At 55.2% G+C, this 19237-nt stretch overlaps 6 protein-coding genes across 6 annotated transcripts; 5 read left to right on the top strand and 1 right to left on the bottom strand.

Annotated features, from left to right (window-relative positions):
* Nucleotides 1-3180: 3180 nt before the first annotated feature.
* Nucleotides 3181-4900, top strand: PG985_016392 (uncharacterized protein; the record flags this gene model as incomplete). The annotated part of the gene is made up of 2 exons (XM_066836158.1): nt 3181-3322; nt 4458-4900. The coding sequence occupies 2 exons, from the start codon at nt 3181-3183 to the stop codon at nt 4898-4900; spliced, it is 585 nt and encodes a 194-aa protein (XP_066675909.1).
* Nucleotides 4901-7359: 2459 nt separating this feature from the next.
* Nucleotides 7360-7767, top strand: PG985_016391 (uncharacterized protein; the record flags this gene model as incomplete). The annotated part of the gene is made up of 1 exon (XM_066836157.1): nt 7360-7767. The coding sequence occupies one exon, from the start codon at nt 7360-7362 to the stop codon at nt 7765-7767; it is 408 nt and encodes a 135-aa protein (XP_066675908.1).
* Nucleotides 7768-9721: 1954 nt separating this feature from the next.
* Nucleotides 9722-10424, top strand: PG985_016390 (uncharacterized protein; the record flags this gene model as incomplete). Its single annotated transcript, XM_066836156.1, has 2 exons — nt 9722-10070; nt 10135-10424. The coding sequence occupies 2 exons, from the start codon at nt 9722-9724 to the stop codon at nt 10422-10424; spliced, it is 639 nt and encodes a 212-aa protein (XP_066675907.1).
* Nucleotides 10425-15518: 5094 nt separating this feature from the next.
* On the top strand, nt 15519-15869 carry PG985_016389 (uncharacterized protein; the record flags this gene model as incomplete). Its single annotated transcript, XM_066836155.1, has 1 exon — nt 15519-15869. The coding sequence occupies one exon, from the start codon at nt 15519-15521 to the stop codon at nt 15867-15869; it is 351 nt and encodes a 116-aa protein (XP_066675906.1).
* A 1100-nt stretch (nt 15870-16969) lies between these two features.
* Nucleotides 16970-17236, top strand: PG985_016388 (uncharacterized protein; the record flags this gene model as incomplete). Its single annotated transcript, XM_066836154.1, has 1 exon — nt 16970-17236. The coding sequence occupies one exon, from the start codon at nt 16970-16972 to the stop codon at nt 17234-17236; it is 267 nt and encodes an 88-aa protein (XP_066675905.1).
* A 611-nt stretch (nt 17237-17847) lies between these two features.
* On the bottom strand, nt 17848-18498 carry PG985_016387 (uncharacterized protein; the record flags this gene model as incomplete). Its single annotated transcript, XM_066836153.1, has 1 exon — nt 17848-18498. One exon carries the CDS (start codon nt 18496-18498, stop codon nt 17848-17850), a length of 651 nt encoding a protein of 216 aa, XP_066675904.1.
* Between the last annotated feature and the right edge of the window lie 739 nt (nt 18499-19237).

Raw genomic sequence — 19237 nt, 5'->3', positions numbered from 1 at the left:
GCATTATCCGAATGTCCTACAGCCCCTAGGTGAGAGAGCCGATCTTTTCTGTCCAAAACTCTCATATTATGCAGGTCTCAGCCGGGCGCACTTCCAAGTTCTCCTGCCGACTGTCGGCCGTCGTGATTGGGTCTGTTGGCGACTGATGAGCCCCCCTGTATCATCTCGAACGCCTCTCGAACGATGTGTCAGATCAGCAATCAGGCTAGGTGCCAGCCAAACCAATGAGGCGTCGTCTTCTATGCCTTCTCATCTGCCGGCTGCGATGGATTGCCTCGAGCCTTGCATTCATTGCATTCATCATCTTGGTGATCAACGATCAACGATATGACATCCATTCCTCTGGTTCTCCTCTGCTTCTACACAGGACCGTCGCAACCCCATGTTACACGGCGTGAGCGTGGCAAAGCTCAGAACCTGCAAGTCTAGCGTTCGACACCGGTCAAGTCAAGCCATGCCCATCAGGGACTCGAGTACTCAAATTCACACTGACAACCTGAGGGAGGCGGAAGCTTGGTGCTGCCGGACAATATCGATTACCCAACGTGTGAAGAAGATACCTCTCCTGGTTCCCGCTCTCCTCTTCCCGACCTTGTTTTCTTTTCGTGGATCTACAATACAGGCCCTTCCCAAACGCCACTCGCTATCTCCCCATATAGCGCTTCTCGTTCGTGCCGGGTTGAAGCCAGACTCAGCTTCCTTTTACGGCTGCCACCGCCAACCCAGGTCGATGTACGTCCCTCTTTCCCATCAAGCGATGGGTCTATGGTCGCCAATATAGCGAAGCGAAGGTGCCACAGCCAGGACAAGAGCAGGGCCATGCACCTAGTCATTTCTGGGCCGGATCTAGCTCCGCCAGCGGTATCACGACGACCCCGTGTGCCACTATCACATGTCCAGGGGTTCATGCCCCTGCTTGCTGCCCTCTCCGGGTATCACAGGACAGAGGCAGCATCGTACAGAGCCTGTTTATCCCAATCGCCTTCTGTTTCCAAGCTCTCGGGTTTCTGCTAATCACAGAGGCCGGTCACAAAGCTGGAAGCAGGAAGCTGCACCTTTTTGGAACCAAGGCCGCAGTTCTCTTTTGGCGACCGTATCATCATGCGTGACCTGTACCGCCAAGTGCTGCTTCACACCAACACGCCTTTCTGAGCAAGGTCATGTACTGATGAAGCCGACCGGGGGAGCGACGGACGGCTTAGCCAAATTTAGCCACGGCTCTTCGTTCCTTGATCCGAGAATGTAACGGCGCCGAAACCGTTTTCTCGATCAATGTCACATCCGTGCTTGTGCTCGACTAATGATCCGGCTTGCAACAGACTCTCGGCCTCATGTTAAATGCCCAGGGAAGCACAAGTCCCTACCTTGTCGTCACACCACGCACCCATGTACTGCTTGAGTATTTCTCCGGGTTCCGATGGCCACGATCAGGAGATTGTCCGGCACCGGGCCTCTTGGAGCTGATCAGATCACAGAACAGGCCGCGCGAGGCGCCACCCGAATAGTTCGTGCCCGATATCGACAGGTCACAAAAGTGCTGCCACCCCCCATGTATTGTGCGCGATCCACGACGATGGCCTAGGTGGTGCGCATCACACCTTTGGCGGAGAACAGAGGGCAGCGGGTCGCGCCCATCGCTGGAGAGACTCAATAGTGGCCGTCGACTTATGATAGCACGATGCCTTTATTCGCGGGCTGCCGGCAGCCTGTCAGCGATTCTCATTCGATGTCTCAATCGCATGTCTTAGATGGTCAGCCAAGTCTGGCCGGCAGAATGGCCGCCACCGCCATCCACGGCCTCTCCACCACCTCGTGCTTGCCATGTGGGCCAACGACCACCACGTGAAAACCACGCATCTCGCGTTCGACACGGCCATGTTTGGCCGAAACCTTTGGGTTGAACAGGGCCGGGGGTCGAGGGCTATTTCGGGGCGAATGGTTTTGTCTTCAGCTCCCGAGTGGGTGCCTGTCTGGCTGTCTTTAGGATGGTGCATCGTGAAGTCGTCGCCTTTGTATCGAGGGGGCTTGTTTCCCTCCTCGCAGGCTCCCTCTCGTCCTCTTTCCGTTTTGGTGATTATTGTGTATGCTATCCTCTTATCTCAGGGGGGAGGGGAGGGACCGCCCGCCAGATACTCAGTCACGGCACCGAACTGAGTCGCTTTTGGTGTTTCCCATGGTTTCCATCCCCTTTCCTTCGGATCTCGGAACGGCGCCATCATTGGACGGACCAAAGGCGAAGTGGTTGGGTCGAGCCCATGACTGGAAGGACAAGCCCAGAGATGCTGGATTGAATGAACCTCGCCAGGTGGCCCGGGTTGTGGAGGATGAAAGACGAGGATGCAAGATGATCCTGACTATATAAAGGGCGTCGACCAGGGCCCAAGAAGATGATTATTGGGACAGTCCCAAACCTTGTTGACGATCATCGGCTGGATAGCCACTTCTGTCGGTGATATTGAGAAGCAGCCTTGTGTCATTTGACGAAGACATTTCCCTATTCATCCATATTGCAGATTGCTGCGACGCACCTAGCCGCGTACCTGCTTTATATATGCGCTCGCGTCCATCCAACCCTACCTATCTCCTCGGGCCTCACCTCACCCAGCCAGTTGAGACTCGGCGTTGCTGTTCGACGAGGCCAGAGTCACCTTGGGTCGTATGATATCTTGGATACCTTGCGCTCTCAGCTCGAGTAATCGCATGGTGATAGAAGGGAAATCGCATGATCTGACGTATCATTGCCTATCGACGAGAGCGCTTGTAGCTGTCCTTCTGGCCCAGACTAACGGTACGCCTGTTTCTTTTATGGTACGTTTACGTGTAGTACTTACCGAATCAGTCACCACGAACAGCATTTAGCGAACGACACTGGGTCCCCCGACGGGAAGCAGAAGCAGCTTACCGCACGCCAATCTGTATCATCTTTAGGTCGAAAGTACCACCCCCTACGCACACGCACTAGGCACTACCTCTCCATACATCCTTGGCACCAAGCCGTTATCAGTCCACCTTGGTCGCTGCTACCTGCGCCCCAGCCTGACTCCCGGATCGGCGCTGCCTGCCACGTGGGTTTCTGGATCGCTGCTGCTGCCTGCCCCGCCTGTAAGCAGTCCTGTACGTACCCTTCCATCGCGTTTCGGAAACGAGGGGAAAGCCGGTCAGCCAGCCAGTCGGATAGCCATGTGTTTCTACTACTATCTACACTACCACCACATCCCACCCTGCATGCGCGACATCGAGTATGCGATTCACTACAACTTTTGCTCGGATGCGACGTACTCGACGTTGGCGGCGCACTTGAGTCAGACAGGGGAGGAGCAATGTATGTTGTCGATTTTCTCTTTTCAAACTCGGGAGGTTACCTAATCCTTCCTTTCCTCGCTTACCCCTGAACTCATGCGTTTCTGTTCTTCTCCACAAATACACCGAGACGAATGTTGTTGCTTCTTTTGCCCTTACATACTGCTGTACCTTTCAGCAAAGAAACATCCGAGAAAAGATACGTCCAGGTGACGTTGCATTTTCATTGCCGAGTTTGTACCACAGAAGAAAGGAAAGAATGGGGGGCGTTTTCTAGACCAGCGACTTGGCTTAAGCCTCCTTTTCGCTAGTCGAGATTGCTGTTTCTTTTTCCTGCCATCATCTGAGGCTCACCTGCAACAACGTTGCTTGACCATTGCGCACACACCAAAGTTTGTGAGCCCGTGGCACACCCGCACCCGCGCCGCGCCGCTAAGATGGCGGCGGCTGCAACTTCGCCTCGATTGGGGGCGGGCGACCCAGTCGGTCGGGTTCTGGTGACATTGCATGCCTAAGTAGCGGGCGGTGTTCTAGAAGGGGCTGGCTGGGGCAGTTGAGTACCGGATTACATCATCGCAGAGAGGGAGTTTGATCTGCTCAGCACCATGATATCATTCCTACTGTCTGTCGCATCCAACTTCTGGTTGCTACACTGCGTCTTTTTATTTAACGACTCCCTTCAACACAGCACATCTCGGAGAAAGTCTGCTCTTCGATATACCGTACCGACGTGGGCTTCAGCTGCAGGAACCGTGCCACAAAACGTCAATCGAAAAACCACAGCAATGTGGTTTGAAGACCAGATGCAACAACAATGTTTATCTACAAGCTCTCGTCGGAGCACACGACTGCTAGCAGGTCATGAGTAGGAGCTATCGTACCAGATTGCCTATTTGCAAATCTCTTCTTTCTGGGACGACAGCGGCACAAGCGTGTCTTCATAATGCCTCGTACCTCTCAGCTCATCCGCCCCTTCTTTCAGCTGTCGTATGTTCTCGTCTTATCGATTTTACCCGTGACTTTTCCTCTCCGTGGCAGTCTGACCCAGTGGGCGGCGGCAGACCGACCGCTCTGGACTCATTGACTTTGCTTTTGGTCGCCAATCTCATGATATCCAAATATTGACCGACTAACGCCCTTCCTACCCCTTTCAACAGTGGTCCAGCACCCCTGTGAGACTCTCCTCTACGGCCCAGACCACCAACCCCAAGACTACGACCCGGTCACCGGACAAGCCATCAACCACAGCGCCACTGGCAATAACCACAACCGCCACGGCCACAGTCACAGTAGCGGCACGACAAGCAGCAGCAACAACAGCACCACCAGCACAGCGGGCAGCGAGACCGTCTTCGACTACAACGACCCCTGCGCCACGGGCGGCTGCCTCTACTCCCCGGGCTGCGGCAGCGGCCAGTGCCGGCTCGAGCAGCTCGGAGGGCGCTGGGTCTGTTGCCGGTGCCGCCGCGGGGGCAACTCGTTCCGGTGGTGCGCGCACCCCATGCGCCGGGTCCCCGACACGCTCTGCTACCACACCGTCTGCTTGGGGTGTTGGGCGGATCAGGGTGACTCGGGGCAGCAGGGTGGTGGTGGTGCGTAGTGGTGCGATAATCCACCTATCTACCTCGTCCTCTTCTTTTCCTGTTATCTGTTTGTTGGGGTTCTGGTTCTGGTTTCGTTTTTGTTGGGAGATGGCTGGACGGCGGGCTGCAGCGGCGCTCAACAGCTCAACGAGAAGCTGAGAGGAAGCTGATGAAAGCCAGACTTGGCACGAGATCGAGCGGAAAGCTGTTGGGCATGCGACGGAGTGGCAGGGCGCTCATCGATCCGTGGATCGTGGGCTCCAGCGCCAATAACGGAGGCGGACGACGAAGGGATGGAAGGATACTTGCAGTCTGGATATGGATATTGGGTGGGTTGGTGGTGAGTCAACGGGCAGCCCGGGCAGCTGAAAGATGCCAGGCTGGGCAACGGGATACGAGGCTATCGATCTGGGTGGTGAGCTGACGGCACGAGGTGTGGTCGCACCATCTTGCTTCTTTGGATGACGGAAGCATGTGCGCGCACGCCAAAGGAGAGAGAGAGATCGTCAGGCACGCTGAAGATCATGTCGTGCATGGATGGCCACCTGGCGAATCGTCGTCGCCGGAAGCAGCCGGCAAAGTTCCGGCGGCGGTGTATGCGGGCGTGTCTCATCCGTCGTACGGCCATGGTGCCTGACGATCTAGACCTTTGTCTCTTCTCTCTCGCAACGTTTACCCCTTTCGACAAGCTGAGGGAAGATAATGACGGAGATGGTTCCGGGAATCTGGGTCTGGGTATCACAGAAGCGCCGAATCATCTCGGGCGCGTGGGTCTTAGGTTTCACGGCTAGGAACATGTGGCTTTGGGCAAGGTTTCTTTCTTTACTATTCGTGGAAGCCGATCTTTCTTGGTATTGTCGGATGGGAAACACGAGGATGGATGCGGCTTACGTGCTGCGGCTATTTTGGGGAGTTTTTACTAGAACCGGGTTTTGTGGCGGGCGGGCGTTACACCAGAAATCTGATACTCATTTCTTTTCCTCTGCCTGCTGCTCTCGCAAAAGTCCCGGCCCCCACTCGCTCGTGCAGCTTGTACCACCTTGTCTGTCCCTGTGTAGCCAGCCCTCTCCCAAACCACCGGAACCATCGAAATCTCTGTCAAACACACACATCCGATGTGTCATAGATCTTGTAAGACTTTGGGGGTAAAGCAGCAACACGTTGAGGATAACAAGTCGTTCAAATTCGATGCTCGATACGTGAGGTGATCGATGCTGAAGAGGTCGCCGATGTTTAGGAATGGCCAGGCGCAGTAGGGTAGGTAGGACACCGAAAAGCCATGAGGCTCCGATAGTCCCGCCCGGCAGGCTTCGAGGTGGCGCATCTGAACTTTTCCTTCTTTCCACTCGCTCCCAGTTTCCAGTTGCCAGTTTGCCTTTGACTTCAGCATTACCTCATGTCCCTCCTCCTCCCTCATCTCTGTACGAGGTCGCGGCGTTGGGAAGTACAGAGATTCTGCACTTGGCCTGCATAGATCCTCGGCCGCGTGCATGGAGGGGGCTTGCCCCCGTAAGCCCACCCTCACCGCTTCGGGGCGCAGAAGCGCACGATAGGCAGGCATTGTCTCCCCCTCGGCATGGCGGGCGGGCGGGTGGTTGCAAGTTAGGCAATGGAGATCTCCCATGGATCAGACCCATCCCGTCGGGGCCGATGGGATGGGATGGGATGGGTGCCTACATTTGACATGGCCGCCTTGCCGGGAATGCTACCTACCATACGAACGATTCAACATTCGTTCCCTTGTTGCGTGAATGTCTTCTATGTCTCTGCGCAGATCGGACAAGGAAGACTCTTGCGCGCGCGCGCACACACACGTCGTAAGTAGCGGTAGAACCCATGGTACCCGAGAAAATGGCTCGACACAAAAACGTGGCAGCCTCGTTCAATAGAACGGTGCCCAGAAAGGCCTCATCCGATCGGCGATCGACGGTTTCCTGCCCTTCCCCTTGGATAGCTACAGGAGAGAGGAAAAAGAAAATGGCATACGCAAGATACGAGAAAGAACGAGGTGGAGAGGGGACGAAAACACAGAATGAGAAAGAGGAAAGCAGTTTTGGTTGGGATCGAGGAGGTAGGTAGGAAACTGAAGATAGATAAAGCAACTTGGACCCCCAGAGATTGAAGATGAGGAAGAAAAAGAATCGCGTCTTCTTGGTTCATGAACGGTTTATGAAAAGAAAGTGCTACTAAGACATATTTTCGGCGATCGTTATCTTGAACTTCGCAAGCCCTTTCTAGTAGTGCCTTACTAGTAATCAGTTGATAGCAGCAGCAGCAGCAGCCTGCTATCCATCATCACCTCATCGCCGACTCACCGAGGCATCTATCTCCTAGCCTGCCTACCTGCCAAGCGAACAAGTCACAAGTCACATACATACAAGCAAGCCCTACCCGTTGCATCTTAGCAGAGTTGCATCCCGCGGGGTCACATCGCGTCGCATCGCATCACATCATATCATCAAGTAAGCAAGCAAGCATGTGTACCGAGACGACCTACACGCTCCGATGCGAGCACGTCACGACCCGGATAGCGTACTGCCCCGAAGCCACAACCTCTTCTTCATCCTCATCAAAGTCTTCTTCTTCGTCATCATCAAGTTCACGCAAGCATCATCACCACAACAAGACGCCCAAGCCCTGCAAGCGCGTGACGCGCACCTCGGTGGCCTACCCGCCGCCGCCCGAGTTCGTGGGGCAGCAGCCCGTCAAGTGCCCGCTCTCCCCCTGCCCGTTCGAGCAGCGGGGCGGCTACTGGAACTGCTGCTGGTGCGGCAAGGAGTGGAACGACCAGGGCCGGTGCCGCTGCATCATGATCATTGACCGGCAGGAGTACCGCTGCGAGCACATCTGCTGCGACACGTGCGAGGCCGCCGTCGAGTTATGAGGCACGACGCACGACGCAGACCGAGTGGGAATGGAATGAACCGGTAAAGGGTGGAAGGGGAGGAAGAGACGGAGGGCTCAAGGAAGCAGGGGGCGGGGAGATGCAAGAGTACGATCGGTGGCTTGCCTGCCGGCGGGTCGGGCGTCACGGACGGGCAGGGGGGAGGGGCGAGGATGTGGAAATGGGGTGGGAGGCTAGAGAGAGGGTGGCTTCGGAAGCAGGGCCGTCAGCTGCACGCACGCAATTGGTGTGCAACTTTTCTTTTGGGTGGCAAGGCTGTATGATTGGGCACCTGCGTGTTCGTATGTAATAAGACGTCGGGGTGAAAATTAGCCACATGACTGGAGAGCGTCATCTTCGTTCAGCTTCTGGACGGGGCTGCTGGATGTCGACAGCAGAGCCTTGTGTGTGTTTCGCCCATGTTGAGTTGGGAGGGCAGGGAAGGGGTAAAGGCGGACCGCAAAGTGTACCGGATCAGGATCTGGGGAGACACAGCTTTCCCCGTATCCGCTTGCGATAGGCCGCCCAGGCGTGATGGCTTCGAGATGCATGCACGTGTACGAATTAGGAAAATGTATCGATCACATAATCGTGCTTGCTTGCAGCGCATCTGTAATTTGCTACTGATCCCGCCGACTGCCGATGCGAAGCGGCATCACGCACCGTGAGTTGACAGACAGGCAGCAGCAGCAGCAGCCTCGTTCCCATGGGGCCCGATTGGACCAGGAGGGCATTGGCATGCAGGTGGGATTTGGAAGCTAGAAACGGCGGCATGTCCCCGGGGCGCTGCGGGTAGCGTCGCCCGGAGCTGGCGGGGCGGATCGTGCCGGATGGTTCTTCAGATGCAACCCCACTCCTGACTGCCTGAGCCCCCCAGGCCCGTCCAAGTTACAGATATGGATGCATTCAGGTTGCAGGGTGAAAAAGAGGAGAAGGGGGGGAGGAAGGGGTGGATAGACAGCAAGGAAGGGGGATGGAGGGGGGGGAACAAAAAAAGCAAAGAAAGAAGAAGAAGGAAGAAGCAAGCAGTCATCATCTCTGACTGCCCAGCCAGACAGCAACCCTTCTTCTTTAATGGGGGTGAAACTAAATTGGCTAAGCGATGCAAGGACTATGCGGCGTCGATGGCGTAACGTGAGCGATCGAAAAACCAGGTTTCCGGAAATGCGCGTCGTCAGATCGATCCGCCACCTGCATATCTTGTTGGCTGGATCTGGGGGTCTTGGCTGTCCGGGATGTCGAACCCCCCCCCCCTCTTCTCCAATATGATACACTGCATATTCCTCTGTCTGGCTCGTCTCTGGGTTGGTTACCCTTGCAGAACAGGGTGTGTGCCGGACTGAACCCTGGCACACCCTAAAACATGCCTTTCGATAGGACGTCGTCGCTCCTGATGGTTCGTGGCGCCTAATTGCCTGTGTGTGCGCCTGTGTTGGCTCGGGTAGGTCCGTCGAGCCACCGAGCTAAGACAGGGCCGTCATACCTGCCCGCCAGCCAAAGGGAACCCCGGGGAACCGCTGCTCAACCTGCTTCTGGCACCTTGTCCATAGCTCGGAAAGAAAGTACTTAATATATGCAGAGACATGCCGATGCTTTCCCATTTCGTACGAAAGCGCGAGAGTGAGAGAGAGAGAAAGCAATGTGCCAACTCAACCCAGCCCGACCCCCGACCCCTGACTGTCCGTCCAGTCTCGCCATTGCTGCCCAGGATTGATTATTATTTTATTTTCAGCCCGCTGCAAGTGCCATGGGGCAGGTATCCCCATGGTGAATCACACCGAAAGCAACAAAGACGTCTGGGCCGGAGAGCAAGGGCAGCCGGGCCGCCCCAAAAGAAACTGCAGGCTGGCCTCTCTACCATATAAGCTCCGAAGATGCCAGGCTGCAAGCTGCCCACTTGTGCACAAGTTCCATGCTTATCAGAGCTTCGCCCCAACCACCGCCCGCAACCAAAATGTGCCACGGACACCCACACTACCACACATGCCACCACACCTCGGTCAAATGGCTGTACTGTCCCGAGGCCATGTTCGACCTGGAGACGGGCTACGAGACGCCCTGCTCGAACCCCATCTACTCGACGCCGCAGCTGGCATCCAGCGAATGCCCCCTCCAGAACTGCCTCTTCAAGCAGCTGAAGGGAGACCGTTGGACATGCTGCCGGTGCGGCCACAACGCGAACAAGGAGGGCTGGTGCGTGGGCAAGATCAACCACCCCTTCGGTAGCTGGACGCCCAGGGGATTGGAGCCCCAGAGCTGGCAGACCTGCGGCCACGGCTACTGCAGCAAGTGCAACCGAGATTGTGAGAAGCGAAACATGCCCATGATCCAATCTCTGTCGGTTAGCTAACCAACATCACGTCACAGTGTCTTCATCTAGAGCCGGCACCCCGATTGAGCAAGTCGGCGAACAGCGGAAGGGAAAGAGCAGTCGCAAGTCCGGCTTTCACCACTCCCGAAGCTCGCACCCACATAGGCGCGGCACGGGTGGCGGCGGCGACTACTATCCCATGGTGGAGGAATACGTGCCTTCGCCCGTACCCAGCAGTTCCCGGATATCCAAGGCCCCGTCCCTCGAGCCCGGCAACGACGCGTCACAGAGGAAGTCCAAGTCCTCGACCGGCAAGAAGAAAGGGCCACGCCGTACACATCACTAGATGCTGACGAGGATGCACTTGTTCCACCAAACAGAGACGTCTGTCTGGCATGCAAGTGCAGGGAACAGAGAGAGAGATATCGATAGAGAGCGAGTACTTAACCTACCAAAGCGCACACCTGCCCCTGCAGTAACCGACATGGTTGGAGCTGAGCGACAGGGGTTAGAGTCTAGTATATAGACACAGACAACTAGAAAGACGACGAGGACAAGCGAGTTATGGACCTGTCTGGGTGTCGCCGACCGAAATGTCGGATGCGACGGGCATGTGCAGGTCAAACACCTTGCTGTCCCTCCTCGTCGAACAACATTGACTTTCAACGATGCCGTGTTCCTTTGCTTCGTGGTGACAGCAGCAACAGAAGCAGCAGCCGCAGTCGCAGCCGCAGCCCCGTGAGCAGCTGGGGTCGTGATACCTGGGGCACACAGCCGATGAAACTTGGCTGACACAATGTGTTTTTTCTTCTTTCTTTCTTCAGCTGTCCACCACAGCTCTGGTGTTCCCACTTGATAAGTTAGTAAGTAACCTCAGGTTGCAGTTGTTCCAGGCACAGCAGCAGGTGAATGTGCTGTCCATTCTTTGCCGCGTGCGCAAACCATGTCTTGTGTGTCCCTGTGGATGGCGAGGCACGACGGCTGTACGCTTGTATGCGTGCCTGCCTGCCTATAGTCATGAAGAATGGTGATTGCCGTCCACAGATCTCGACGAGGGCGCGCCAGTAGCTGCAATCGGCCGTCCTGTATCTGCGACCTGTTGCTTGATTCGCCAAATGCCGAGCAATGATTTGCTGGTGAGGGGTCCTTGTCCCTGGCGGCCAATCAGTTCATGTCCTGACTGCTTGACTCTGCCCGATGCTCGGGCGCTCTTCCGACTGGCTGGTCGCAGGCAAGTCCGGAGATAGGCACCGGGAAGCAGGAACTACTGCAAATGTAAAGCGGACATGACAAGACCCGCCGCATCCAATTGGACAGAGCATGGCATGTGTATAGCCAGCCCGGTGGTTGAGGGCAGTCAGCAGTTTCCCGACGGTCGGGCCTGTGATGTGGGATGGACTGCCCGCCAAGGTCCAGGCTCAGTCTCGGTTAGCAGAGGTCAGAAAGAGGCTTGCCGACCGATAGCTAGCCGATTCGCATCTTGTGTTGTGTTGTGCTGTGTGTGCATCGTAATGATGACTGGGTGCTTGATTGGCTGGTGATCTGTAGGTTATCATACGTCTCGTCTCGTCAGAACCACATATAAACAATGGGTGCGCCTGTGGCATTAAGCAGCGATACGGCGAATGCGCTTGACGTGACGGAGCGAAGGTTGGTTTGATTGAAGCATCAGCTGCACGCCTGAAGCGAATGCCAATGCCAAATGCAAATTCCAATGCAAATGCAAATGCAGCCATCACAACGGCAGCCGGCCCAATTCAAATATGGGCATTCTCAAACTTTGGCAGCGGCGCGTTTGTTTGCCTTGGCTTGCCAATGGCGAGACGGCAAAACCACGCCAGTGCATCCCTCGTGGATCCTTCAGGGCGGGCAGACGAACTTTCACCAGAATAGAACAGAAACGTGGACTGAACCTTCTTTTCTCACGTGGCGTCTTACACACCACCTTTCGATGATCTGATACTATTCCTAGTCGTATCACATCCCCCATCGGTTTATCAGCTGGCGATTGGTCAATCCCTTTACACATTCCCTGACTTGCGGTCCACGATGGGACGAGAAGATAAAACGCATGGCAGTCTTTTGGTGGGAATCTGCGAGGTGCTGAATCTGCTGATGCGGTTGGCGATTGTCAGCACTATTCCACATACATTCTTGTATGCAATGTTTGCTATCTGCCGCATCGACTGAATAAGGAAACTTCGAGGTCGATACGACTGCAGCTTCCCAGCACCCTGCCACGCGGCCAGCGCCTAGCTTTGTTGATCCTGGCCGGCCACGAGTCCATGACTTGCATTCATTGCCTGCCCCCTTCCCTCTCTGTCCACTCTTTATCGTCATAGGGTTGTTTCTGCTCGCCGCCATTTGTTTAGTATGACGAAATGGGAACCGTGGCAATCTACGGTGAGGTCCGAAACGCTTGCGACGTCGATCTCAACAACAAGTTCCATGGCCGCTACTGTCGACATTCCAGCCTAGAGCCCGTTGCATTTGGGCCGCCAGGGGACCAGGGACACACACCAAAACGATCGAAGAGCGGTCATTCGGTCACTGTTTTGGGGGAGGCACAGAAAACCCGACTAAAGCAGGGGACGAAAGGTGGGAATCCCGTCAGACCACATGGCAAATCCCACGCTAAAGCAAGCGAACAGTGGAGTAGGCTGCTGGAGCTGGGACCTTCCATGGCCATGCATGGACGGAAGAAAGAACGAAAAAAAAAAAAAAAAAAGTATTGTTGCAGCAACATTTCTCTCTCGGCGCCGTATTGTGCGGTACCTAACAGGCAAGACCCCAGCTCGCAATATTTCTACTCTAGCTGCATTCAGGACTAGATAGCAGTCAAAGAGGCAACAGGCGGCAAAAAGCTCAGGTACTAGCACAGGTACAGGTACAGGTACGGCGAACAACGAAATGATTTCCGATGAATCCAATTAAACGTCGTGAACGCCTGCTCAAAAGGAGATGACGCCGTTTTAACTCAAATTTCGGGCGGGCGTGGCCTTCCATGCTATGGCGGCGGGCTACTATTAATAAAGTCAAGCTCCAAGCTCAAACAGGTCTTGCGAGTTACCAACCCCATCCACTACCGGACAGAGCGATGAGGAGGAGGCAGGAAGAGAAGCAGGTAGATTGCAGCAACCCACCCTTTTGGCCCGGGGCCCATGGTGTGTGGTCTGACGAGTCTGGTAGGGGAGATGGGCATCTGTAAGTGCATGGAGGAGAGAGATCTGGACTTCTGTCTGGACTAACTAGGAATTCGAACTCGCTTATTCGAGGGCGGGGGAGAGGAAGAGAAGAGGAGACGTCGGTGGCCCAATGACAAATTTGGCCCCAGGTCCTCCTTTTTCAGGAGACTGCGAGGTTCTCAAGTTCTACGGCTGGGTCCTCCTGCTTCTACCGTACAGTGCATACTGTCGTCTTTGTCGTCCTCAGATTTGCCAGTGGGCTCCTGCTAACTAGCCAATCCTTCCCCATTCCCAGTGCGCGCATCCGTTCTCCTATCAGTGCAAGTGGCGATCACTTGCGTACCTGTACATACATGAAATGCTGCTGCTGCTGTTGTTGCCAAGCTGCATCAGCTGCTGCGATAAAAGAAAGATGCGTTAGGGGTTTTTGGGGGGGGGGGGACGGCACAGTCTTGGAGTAGTCGCATCTTTTGCGCATACTTGACTGCACATGCGAAACCGCCAGTGGATTCAAAAACGGGAAAAGAAAGAAGTAAACAAATGAAAAATCACACAAAATCAGCAACCTCGGCGGATTGCAATGGATACGTTCTCTGAGATAGATCCGAAGCATCCATTGAAAATTCTCTCCGAGAAGAGGAGGAGAGGCTGGAGGAGTCGAGAAGGATCGCATGATCAAATTGAAATCGCGACGCTTTGATGTCTGATGAAGTCCCAAAAGCGAAGGTCCTTTGGTCCTCCTCAACTGACTGGAGGCAGTAAGGCAGTGGGCAGGAGAGGAAGGTGCCCGCCCCGTAGGGAGCAGACTAAGTACTAAGCAGGCGTGCAAAAATACACCGAAAACGCCCTAGCCAGCCAGCCCACTAGGCACTGTAGGTACCGCCTAGCATTGATTGGAAGGCGTAAAGCTGCCCTATTATTCCCCTAGTTCCCTTCATGCAGCAGCAGTTGCATGTACTAATGGTGGTTATTCCCTACTACTCCCTAAACGAACCCTTGCTCCCCAATGAGGATCGTCGAACTCAGTCGCCCGACTAGGCCTGCCCATCTCTTCGTTTCCCTTTTTTTCCCACCTGCCACTCTTCCCCCCCTTCGCCCAACGAAAATTATTCGCTGATTGTCGTCGACCTGTTTTCTGTCAACCACGTTGCTGACCTGCATACGCATACGCGCACGTTGCATTCTGCTCGATCTCCGCCGTGGTAGAAAGCACGCGCTGATCTCTCGGTGGTCGGGGAACCCAACCCAACAGCGGTCCAAAGGAAACACACCCAAACAAAAGAACCCCATTCCCTGATAATTGAAGGGAGCTGGCACAGACGACCCAACCCACATCAAACCCGACGCTACCAGCGCTATAGCCAGGGAAATACTGGACACGATCACGCTCCCGGACACACCCTGCAACCTGATCTCTCTTTCGCTCGTCTCGTTCTCCTCTCTCTCTGTTGCCACTGTGACTGTCCCCCGTTTGTCCACAATCAGGTCCACTGCCCTCCCCTCCTCCCCCCCCCCGTCTAGCCGTCCTGCCATCTATCTGCCTTGCCCGCAACAGCAGCAAGCCAAAGCCAGCAACTTCCGTCTTCATCGCCCGCGCGCCCTTCCGCACATTCGATTCGCATCACCCTTCGCCCTTCGACTTCCCTTCGCTACCAGTTACCGAGCAGGAGAACGACGCGATCCGGCGCTACTGCAACGTCAAGTACTCGTGCCCGCTTTAAGACACCAGGAAGTTTATTATCCTCGATTCCCACCTTTGTGACAGCATACTTGATACCGACCCAGCACCCGTCGTCACCAAGTCACCAGCCAGTCTCCCAGTACAGTACTGCTGCCCAGTACCACTACTTCACGCACAATACCCACCAGCAAAACCCATCCGAAAATGCCTACCTCTCTCGAGTCCTCTCGCCCCATCATGGCGCCGTCGGTATGTTATGGATTCTGACTCAATAACACACTTGTTTAGTCTCCCCGTTCCCATCCCATCCCATCCGAAACTGCCCAAATACGCACAACTTCCTCTGCATACTACTACTACCCTAGCCTTCCCTCCAACTGTTGATCAGGTCATATCTTGTCCTTCTCATCATCCATTCTTACCCTACTACCACCTCTGCGTCATATACTCCCCTTGACTACCTATACCTACATCTCGTAAAAATCATCCACACCGCAGCAGCTTGGCTCTCTACCTGCCAGAAGAAACGAACAAGTTGGAAAAGACTGCCCGGCTAACCTCGCCTCTTTTCCTTATGTCGAAACAGGTCAACTCGACACCCCGGACCTCGGTTCGCTTCAGCCAGTACAGCATGCAGGCCCCCTCGGTCGCCGCGACGATGCAGACGACAGACAGCGCCCAGGCCGAGATCCAGGAGATCGGGACGGGCCTCGACCGCATGGAGAACAAGGCCCTCTCGCAGCAGCGCGTTGAGCTCTCGGAAGAGAAGACGGCCAACATGTCCAAGCTGGCCCTCGGAGCCAAGCTCGAGCGCGCCCTCGACCGTCGCATGTCCAGCCAAGACGCCGTCATGCGGCCTCGTCGTCCCACCAAGTCGGGCGTCATGAACGAGAAGACGGCCGGCCAGGTTGAGACCAAGGCTTAGAGGAAAGAGACCGCCCGAGGAGAAATGTGCGACATATATATTGAAGCGGGGGCGCCCGATACGACCATATCGGTTTGTCTGTGTATGAGAATTAAGAACGGGCTGCGCAACCATGCCGGCCCCGCCCTCGAGAAGATAACATGATCTTAAGCTCGGGCGTTTGGGGAAGGACGACGCTCGCTGTCACGTCCGCAAATCACCATGTTTGTGTGCGCGACAAGAGCTGCACGAAAGTTTGGGAGGGGAACCTTGCATCACTTGTTTTGTTTTTACCCTCTTAAGTTGGCTTTTTGCTTTTTTTTCTTTAGTTCCACAACGGCGTTTGATACCTAGCATGACATGGGCATGGAGCGTGAGAGAGAAGGAGAGAGAGGAGAGAGAGAGAGACCCTGCGAACCCAGGAGGAAGAGGAAGAAAGGAATGACGACAACGACGCGTAGCCGGCTGGACGATGATCTCCATCTATTCGTCTCGCCAGGCCCCGGTTCGCGATATTGCCGGCAAGGCTCATGGCCCTCGACACCAATCGGCATATCTCGAGGTTGGAAGCGGCACGGTGAAGCTGGCCGAGTTCGACCCGGGCAACAAATGAGCATGTTCAGCTTGCCATGCCGAGTTCCACATACGCCCGAGTCAGTGTTGCGAAGAGAGGATGGGCCCACCATAATGATGACTGTCGTGGGGTCGAGGCCTAACAACGGGTCTCGGTAGATGGGCGGATTGACGAACGGGCCAGCCAATAGTATTCAAACGGCTTGGTGACCTTTATTGCGGTCTGCATCAGAGGTCTCAGTTGCGGTTACTGCAAGTTCGGGAATACCGTCCTCCCTGCAGCACAAAGAAAGGACTCAGCCTGTACTCTACAAATACAATTTCCGGCATATATTTGACTGAACTCTTGGGTCCTTGTACATATCTAAACTGAATAATGTCTTGCCTCGTGATTACCCTGTCGGGAGCAGTGCTTGTTGCCGCTAGTGATGAGGATGACTGATCCAGGGCAAAGCAGACGGTCATTATTCACGGTACATACTTGCTGACGATTGCGGCCCGGTCGTAATGAAGTATTGAGCTAGTGAGTGCTGACTGGGATCATGAAGATGGAGTTTGTAAAACGGTCGCCCATACGAACGAGCATCTCGGTCGGGTCGGAGAGAAAACGAAAGGGGCAGAAGGGAATATTGGGTGGGACCGACGGGGCGCAATACGGGGCCGACGAGAGCGGCGCGGTTGGCGGGCTCTACCACAGACGTGTAAACTCCATCGTTTGCCTGGCCGATGGCGATGGGTCCTCGACTGGGAGAGCCCGCTCCACCAACGGCTTTGCGATTATCATCGGCACCACATCACGACGGCCACCATCATGATATTCGCGGAGAGGGTAAACAAACATCTTTCGTACATACGATCATCACATATTAGGGCTGGCTTGCGACTTTCATATGCATATGTTCACGTTCAAGCCAGGCTCCTCTCAGAAGTACATACACGTCCCCGACGACAAGTTTGGACAAATGCAAGGACCAGATCAAGCAAGATGTGTATGAAAGAGTTGAATTCAATGCACCAGGGCTGCGAAATATGATGATATCCAGGTGAATCCGGAACGCCGTGAGGCTGCTGTTTCAGTAGCAGCCATTAAAACCACCTCTCCCTATAATCGAACATGGCCCTGTGTACCAAAGCCAAAAGTGGTGGTTCATTAGCTGGTTTGGGGTTTCTCCTATCTCTTGTCTTTCTCTCTCTCGGATGAGCAGAAGCTTCGGGGGCAACAAAGCCGAGGAGTGCGCCGGTATATCAAATCTGTAGACAGGACAGGACGCACACTCTCTAAACCCGTTTCCGTGTTCTTGACCATCACCGTCCTCTGATCGCGGCTTTCCCCTGCCTTTCTTCCCTTCCATCTTGGCAAGACTGCTTCCAATGTGGTCTTGTTTTCTCGTTATGGTGTAACTGGTTCTCAACATCCTCTTCCTCCTCAAGCCTTCTCGCCAGCGACCTTGGCCGCCTCCTCCTGCTTGTTCTTCTTGTCGAGCCGGGCGGCGATGTCCTGCTGCAGCGCGAGCAGCTCCTGCTCCTCGCCCTCCATCTCGAGCCCGTGGCCGACCCACTCGTGGGCCTCGTCGAGCCGGCCCATCTCGAGCAGGCACTTGCCGCGCCGCCACCAGGCCTTGGCGTTGCCGGCGCGCTTGGCCTCGACCGAGGCCTCGGCGTCGACGGCGCCCTCGGCCCAGCTCTGCAGCGCCATGTGCGCCTGCGCCCGGTTCGCGAACAGCTGCGAGACCTCCTCTCTGACGAGGCCCTGCGGCTCCCACAGGGGGCGGCCCAGCGCCATGGCGATGCCCAGCTGGTACATTTTCACGGCCTCGGCGTGCTTGCCCTTGCGGTACAGGTCGTTGCCGCTGTCTTTGAGCTTGGTGATCTGGGCGCTCCGCTTCGGGTTCACGGGGATCGGCGGCGGGGGGATCTGCGGGCTCACCTCGAGCGAGAGGATGCTGCGGTGCAGGTTGTTGAGGGCGGCCAGCTCGGCCTGCAGGGCCTTGGAGGCGTTGGCGGGGGCCAGGACGGCCTTGGTCTGCGGGTCCAGGTCCAGCGGGAGCAGGTCGAAGTACTCTTCGGTCGCGGCCATCGTGTCGGTGGGCGTGTGTGTGTCTTTTATCAAGGTGTGTTTTTGTTTGTTTGTCGGGCAAGGCTGTTGCGATACAGTGAGTGCAAGGGTAGTGGCTCGACTTGGTCAAGTGGAGTGTGTAGGGTTGATCTCGACGTTTTGGCGGATTTGCGGTAGGGAGCTCGTGCCGTTGAAACAAGAAATTACAGCGCCGAAATATCAGAAGAATGATGGAACCTTTCAGCAAAGGTACGGTTGTTTGGAGGAGGGAATGAAGGGGTCCTCGATTCGTTGCAAGAGAGAGCGATTGCGGATCGCGGATGACAAGATGCCAGCCCGGTTGAATGGTTCAATGTTAAGGACACCTAAGAATTCAATACAGGGAAGGCCCCACATCCAGACTTTTGGCGCGCCCCCGCGGCTGATAACGATAACGACTACAGCGCGCTTGGTTCTAATTTGGGATGTGAAGCTCACCCCACCTACCCAAGCACCTCTAGACTCCACTCGGTATAGGAGGTCAAGTCGAACTACTACATTTCCTAGTAACATGGCGCCAACGTTGTTTGCGTTACCAATTAACAATGAAGTCTACATGTACGTAAAACATTTTACCCTGATGTACTTCCTATCCACCTGTGAATGGGAATACACGGTACATGCCGTCTAGTCCGCCCCTCTGAAACGGCTCCGTTGATAAGATCTATCTCTATACAATCTGGGTATCTCAAGTAGCCTTTATACCTATTACTGCAACGTC

This window comes from Apiospora marii (genome assembly GCF_038362585.1).
Source record: "Apiospora marii strain CBS 49790 chromosome Unknown utg000015l_segment0_segment0, whole genome shotgun sequence".
In the NCBI taxonomy this organism is placed as follows: domain Eukaryota; kingdom Fungi; phylum Ascomycota; class Sordariomycetes; order Amphisphaeriales; family Apiosporaceae; genus Apiospora; species Apiospora marii.
Note: the sequence above shows the minus strand (reverse complement) of the source record. Positions and strands in the feature narration are given on the sequence as shown.